Source organism: Mixophyes fleayi, chromosome 1 (genome assembly GCF_038048845.1).
Source record: "Mixophyes fleayi isolate aMixFle1 chromosome 1, aMixFle1.hap1, whole genome shotgun sequence".
NCBI lineage: Eukaryota > Metazoa > Chordata > Amphibia > Anura > Limnodynastidae > Mixophyes > Mixophyes fleayi.
In genome coordinates this window covers 77,321,399-77,328,550 of record NC_134402.1, presented here as the reverse complement: position 1 = coordinate 77,328,550, position 7,152 = coordinate 77,321,399, and the positions used below count along the sequence as shown (strand labels likewise).

At 40.7% G+C, this 7,152-nt stretch overlaps 1 protein-coding gene across 1 annotated transcript in view; it reads left to right on the top strand.

Annotated features, from left to right (window-relative positions):
• The first annotated feature begins 855 nt into the window (after window positions 1–855).
• The window catches only part of WWC2 (WW and C2 domain containing 2), a 166,518-nt gene continuing 160,221 nt past the window's right edge, over window positions 856–7,152 (top strand). Inside the window, exon 1 of the mRNA XM_075197254.1 lies at window positions 856–1,320. Within this exon, the coding sequence (XP_075053355.1) occupies window positions 1,193–1,320 (128 nt within the window). The 5' untranslated portion in view covers window positions 856–1,192. The remainder of the gene's footprint in view (window positions 1,321–7,152) is intronic.

The window sequence follows — 7,152 nt, the reverse complement described above, 5'->3', positions numbered from 1 at the left end:
AAAATAGTTGTCTGGCAGCTTCATCAGTATTTTTGTGTTGGTCATATTTCCGCCGGTATTTCAACCATCGAAAATTAGTACCCAACCCAGGTAGGGGGCATTATGCTGGTCCTCCTCTATGTCCCAGTGCTCATAGCTTTCTGATGCTGCTGCCGATGTTTTGGTGTGTGGCATCATTTAACCGCTTGCCCTGGCTCCTATGCAGATAAGAAGTTGATTACCTAAATGGCTGCCTGTCACTGTCATGTGAACACAGGCAGCAGGTTGCTAATGACCCTGCTCTAACTCACTGTGAGTTTAAGTTAATGAAGGAAAAATTACACTGGGAGTACTTAGCCCTACAACTGGGCCCAGATCTAGCGATGCCCCAAACCATTGAATACATATATTTTCTCAGATCTATACACAAGATCTAAAGAACACCAATTTAGAAGAAAATAAATATATGAAAATATAGGTATGCAACAAATTTAAGTAATGTAACTTTACAAGTTTAAATTATAATCAAGCACATAGAAACAGTAACTGGTGAACATATTACTTGTAACTGCTCTGTATAACATTAATGGTAAACAGTGCACGAATATTTACAGGTAATTAATAAAGAGAAACCTGAAAGTCTGCCTTCTTATAGTATATATTCAGTTAAAAAAAAGTGCGAGTGAAATTCCAGAAGAAACTAAAGTAAAGTTGCTAAAGTCCATTTTGGCAGAAGCAGTAGTACAATAAATGTCGGTATACTGTAGTGGCAGCTCTGCCCTGGTGACTTGAGTTCAACAGCACACAGGGGGTTAAAGCTAAGGAATGCAGGAGTGTGGAATGTGCATGCAAATGAGACGGATGCTAATCTCATGCTAATGTGTTTGTGGCTGGGAACAGGCCGAGGTTATTGGCTTCCCCGGATCCTAATCCAGACAGCTCCTTGCTGCCTCTGCGAACTCCAACCTGGGAGCTGCCAGTCCCCCCTCTTCATGCTGCAGAAGGCACAGCCCGACATGCTGGATTGCAAACTGGAGGATTTCCTGCCTGCTGGGCGACTCTTTACATTTCACTAGGGGCTGCATTTCTCTCTTTTTTTTAGTGTGTGGAGGGCAGGCTTCCTCCTTATTTTATATACCCCCATACTGACGACCACTTGCTACTCCCCTCCAACCTCTTTCTGTACTTATGGAGGAGTTTGCAGAGGCTGATCATGCCTAGGAAAGGGAATGGGCAGCTGCCTTTACCGGATGGCTGGGAAGAAGCGAGAGATTACGACGGAAAGGTGTTTTATATTGATCACAACACCAGGCAGACCAGCTGGATCGACCCAAGGGACAGGTATGTTGACATGTGACCCCAAAAGTCCCCCCATTGCCTTTCACGCCTGGCTCCCCTTTTATAAAACGATCCTTGCCTTTGTTGCTGGCTTGCCTACCACGGCTCTCGTGATTTCATACAGATAGTGAAAGAATGGAATTATGCTTCACTGTATGGTGGAGAACAAATATATAATGTAGCAGCTGTTTCAGAGTTGTACGATTATGTTGTATTTGAGCTTGGAGGGGGAGGGAGTTTAGGAAGAAAGACAGGCAGGGCAGGGGGAGGTGGTAGTGAAGGGGGATGCATATATGTAGCAGTCACTTTGGGTAATGAAATGAGGAGGAGTCAGCTCAGGAATGCTGGGCTCTGTGAGGGAAAATAAAAAGAGAAAAATGTGGTGAGGCAACATAGAGAAGCTTATACCCCGGGTGGGGAGGGGAATGCACAATTTTCCCACACTCCCTAAACAGTTGTGTTGCCATTTACCTTCTGTCTTGTTAATAATATTGTTGCTTTTTTTTTTTTTATTATTATTATTATTCGTCCCACAAAAGTATTATATCTTTGTGGGCAGAGCATTAACACAAAATTAGCTCTCTTGCTGTCATGAGTATTACAGGACCCTGAGGCATCTGAGAGATTAAAACTGAATGTTTTGTTTGTCCATAGTAGTTACATGTGGGCCCTGCAGCATTATGTGCTATAAATGTCAGCAATGTGTTGTCACTTCAAGTACAAATACCAGTGTCACAACATTTCTCATTGCTACATAGCTTTCATATGAGAAAAATGTGTGTGTTTGTTTTTTGTTGTCTTTAAAGGAGTTTGGTAGTTTTATAATAGTTGTTTCTAAAGAAGTTTTGGGACAGTTTACGGTGTCCATTCTCAGTTATGTAAGAGTAGTTGTTTGGCCTAGCTTATTAAACACAGAAAAATATTTTTTCATGGTTATCAACACTTTCAAAATTAACTTATGCTCTGTTAAACTGTAGTCAGAGATTTGGAAAGCTGTGGACTAGGGCCAAGACAGACTTTGCTGTAAATGGCTTTTTGCTTACTGAGAAGATGAAGACATTGGAGCCATTTCCCACTAAATTAGGAATAACAAATTGAATATATTGACTGTAAACGTAATTGTTTTTATTTAAAATAGACTGCCTGGTGGCATGAGTTTGTTCAGTGCATGAAAGGCAAAATATTTTACCTTTGATTACTAAAGAATAAATTATGGGGTTCTTTTACGAAGTGGGTTACTAAACGCTGGTGGTGGAAATGCCGACACTTCTCTTGTCAACGTAAAAATGTCGACAGTATAAATTTTGACACCTCCAAAATGACAACATGGTGAAAATGTGTGCATTTTGTACCAGCAGTCTGTCGCCAATCTCAACACCTATTAAAAAAGAGAGAAAAAAATAGAGAGAACACTAATAAATGTTAAAACTACCCCCTCCTTCCCAAATCACCTAAAAACTTGTGCTGTCAGCCGGTGGACCCGATGGCAATACAGCTGCTGCAAGCACCCTGGCACACAAAGTGTTAAAAAGAGAACAGAGTGGGGTCCCCCCTTCTAACAATATTAACCCTTGTGCTGTCAGCCTAGTGCTGGTAAAAGCAAGATTGGGAAGGAAAAAAAAGCATGGGGTCGCCCAATCTTACACCAACCGGCAATAGGCAAGCCAGCCGGGGCTGTTGGCACTATACCAGAGGAACACGCAGTGTGCTGTCCCCCTGCCATAATGACAAGTCAGCCCAAGGATGGTCAGCATGGGGCTAAATTCCCTAGGGAGTTGGGGGTCTGAAAACAAAATGCGTGCCCCCTCCCTAGGGGTACCCAGTCCTGTGCTGAAAGCTCTAGGGCTCTTCCCACACTCCTGGGTGGGGGTGTGGGGTAATAAAGTGAATAAATTAATTTTAAACATTATTTTAGTTTGTGGAACTACAGATCCCAGCAAGCCCAGGCTGCCATTAACAGTCTGGTCATGCTGGTGCTGGTAGAACTACAAGCGCAAGCATACCCAGGACGTGCTGGTAGTTGGAGAACCACAAGTGCCAGAATGCCCTGACACCCAGGGCCCGCTGAGCCATGTAGTAAAACATCCACCTCATTCATACCACTTTATTTTATTAAAACTAAAAAAAAATACCAAATATACTTACCAACATCTGTTTTCTTCATCTGTAATGGATCCAGTCTTACAAGCTTTTAATCCAATAGGCTTGTAAAACCCAAAACATTCCAGGTCCTATAGCTTTAACAGAATATAGCATCCAATTCCTGGAGTTAAAGATTAAATCCCAAAAAATGTTCCACAGGTAGTTGGAAAAAAAAAAATCTTCTTATCTTCAATCTTGATGAACCCCAAATAATCCTCTGGATCCGGCTTGGCAAAAAAAATAAACCATGAAGACACCGAAAACTATGTTTCTTTATGCAGGAACAACCTCCGCATAATGAAATCTGAAAGACGCGAGGTCTATTTATATCCTAGGGTACATTCTCACTGACAGTGTGGGAAAGACCCTGGGTATACTGTTAATGGCAGCCTGGGCTTGCTGGGACCTGTAGTGTCACAAACTAAAATAGTGTTTAAAATTAATTTATTCACTTTAGTACCCCCCACCCAGGAGTGTGGGAAGAGCCCTAGTGCTTTCAGCACTAGGGAGGGGGCCTGCATTTTCTTTTACGGACCCCAACTCCCTAGGAAATCCAGCCTCGTGCCTACCAGCCTGGGGCTGGTTTGTCTTTATGGCAGGGGGGCCCCACGCTGCGGGTTCCCATGCTATCGTGCCAACAGCCCCAGCTAGCTTGCCTAGTGCCGGTTGGTGCAAGATCAGGGGGACCTTGCTCTACCCCGATGCCCCTCTTCCCATTTTGCTTCTACCACTTGGCTGGCAGCACAAGGATTAATATCGTTTGGAGGGGGGACCCCACGCTATTTTATTTTTAACCCTTTGTGTGCCGCTGTCTGGCGAATATGGTGGCGGTATTGCTGCCAGGTCTGCCGGCACAAGATTTTAAGGTGGTGGGGTTGTTTTAACATTTTAGTGTTTTCCTGGTTTATTTATAGGTGTTTTGTGCCTGCAGACCTGCTGACATTGCTTCTTCAATGTCGACATTGTTACTGTCGGCATTTCTACTGTCGACAATTACAATGTCTACATTTTCAACATGTCAGCATTATGGAGGTGTCGGCATTTTCATGTCGTCAGGATTAGTGTCTGCATTTCCACCGCTGGAAATATGGCGACCACAGCTTTTACTATGTGTTTATTTAATAGAGATTTACCTGGAAACATGGGGTCTAAGCCTAAAACCTAGTAACGATGGGTAAAATCTCAAGACTACTTAACCTGGAGTTACTCTGTTTTCCACTGACCTGCTGCTAGTGCAGCCTTGCCATATTTTATAATTTATTGGAAGCTGTTTGAATTGTTATGTAATAAGCATATCAGGTTTAAAGATTTGTGGTATCAATAAATGTGACTGTCCCTGGTATCTGGGACACATAGAAGTCATAATTGCCTACAAAATAATTGAGCAATGAATAAACAGATTTCTGAATTACAGTAAATTATAGGTGTGTGAATATGTCCTAGTAAAATAGAATAAAGTTTATAATGGAGGAAAATACATTAAAGACAGGCCATGGCGACGTGACTCTTTGTAGTTGTTACAAAATCCTCAGTTATGGTTGAGTTATAATAGTCATGGAAACACCACTTGAGATCATGTGTAGGAATGTGCAACACTTAGTCCTGAGGTGATGCAGGGAGCTTCATCCTCATTTCTGTACAATGTATAGTAGGTTTAAGTTGGCTGGAACTCTGAATACCCCTGATTTCCTCCACATAATTGACAGTGATGATGATGGCTCATAAACACAACTCAAACATTGGGATAGCAGTTTCTGATATGACTAGGTAACAAAGTTGAATGAAAAAAGAAATATGTTAACCAGGTTCAACCTTTCATCCTGAAAAACATTAGGGGGTATATTTACTAAACTGCAGGTTTGAAAAAGTGGAGATGTTGCCTATAGCAACCAATCAGATTCTAGCTGTCATTTTGTAGAATGTAGTAAATAAATGCTAACTAGAATCTGATTGGTTGCTCTAGGCAACATCTCTACTTTTTAAAACTGCAGTTTAGTAAATATACCCCTAGGTGTCCACCATTAAGGTTCTGTTTGTTTGTTTTTAGTGTAACTTTTTATTTTATGTGTCTGCCTGTGATTGAAACAGATCACTCCATATTATTTAAAAAAAAAGGATTTTAAAGCCGGTCAGTGGTTTAAAGATGGTAACTCCTTGTATGTATTTTGTGCACTTTTTAAACCTATGAAAAAACTGAGTGTGGTACAAATTATTTTTTTTTTAATGTATTGCTCTGTAAATGCTAGAAACAAATGACTTACTACATGGATAAGTTATTGTTAAGTCAGTTAATTTCTAGTCAGTATTTGTTTCTTATTTCCGATTATATTGGTAGCACATCAAGTGTGTGTTTTATCATTTGTTCTGATACTGTCCACTAGTGTTGTCTTGGGGGCTATAGGGTTGTTTGAGTGTAGGAGAGTAAATATAAATTTTAAGTGAACTATGTAGAAGGACACTAATCAGGTAGGGTAGTCTAAGGATCACATACCACCTGATAAACTTGAATCTTGCTTTTTCTCATTCGTTTACTGTTAACTTTTCAAAGTACTTGTTACAAAGCTTTGTGCATTTCAGATAAGTAGACATGTATTTCACTTTCAGACACACTTTCAGAGGATTGCTGAACTTGCTAGATTAGTTTGTTACAGTGATTAACAATTTCACTGTAAAAGAATAAATAATTTACAGTGACTGGCATTCTTTAATATGTAGATGCTGCTACCAAAATGGTATATAGGGAAACTTAGTTTGCCTGTTTGTTGTATAGGATTTAGTTTCTCCACCTAGTATTGGAAGTGCATGCTCATGTATGTGACACAACAGGATAAACAAACTGCTGTCTTTATCTTGTGGTTATGCAGAATAGACAGCAATGTGTCAGCCGTGCAGTGACATACCTGTTACAGGAATGTGCTCTGTAGCACTGGTAACCTCACAATGCACTTTGAGATTGCTGAAGTGTTACGTAGACCGATTGCGGCCTGGCTCTCCCAGCAGTTTTTTTATTTTTTTTAGTAGTTTTAAAATTTCTCTAGGTTTGCATAGTAAACTTGCCATAGAAAAAAATAAAGAATTTTTTTTACGTTCATGTGTTTATTATTAGAAATGAGTCACAGAATACCTATTCCACAATATTGTGCAATTTGCACGTTTCCAGGTATAGTGAATATGCATGGCGTAGTGACCTCATGACATGGAAGCTGTATCCAAGAGGTGCGACATTCCGTTCATATAATATTCGAGAGGTCCACTGCTGCTATGCTGTTGTCCACTGCATTTCTAAATCCCTATTTTGGGGAATTGATGAATAGATCTTGGGCAACAAAGGTCAATTCATTCTGCTGTGGTGTTGGGGTAGGACTGTGGATACTTAATACTTAATTTTGCAGCCAAATGCTGAATGAGGTGAATATTTTGGGGGCAGTTGAACATTTCATTCATTACTAGTCATGGGAATCTGAAGAAGCATATACCTAGAATGTTGTAGATCAGACCTGGCCAACTTGAGGCTCTCCAGGTGTTGTGAAGTTATTGACTGGCTATCTAATGGCAAAGCATGCTGGGACTTGTAGTTTTACACCTGGAGAGAGCCTCAGGTTGGTTAGGCCTGTTGTAGATGATGTGTTAATAGTGACAATAAAAGTCTGTAAAATACCCCATACACATTGTGATTCTGCCAGCCAATTAGGT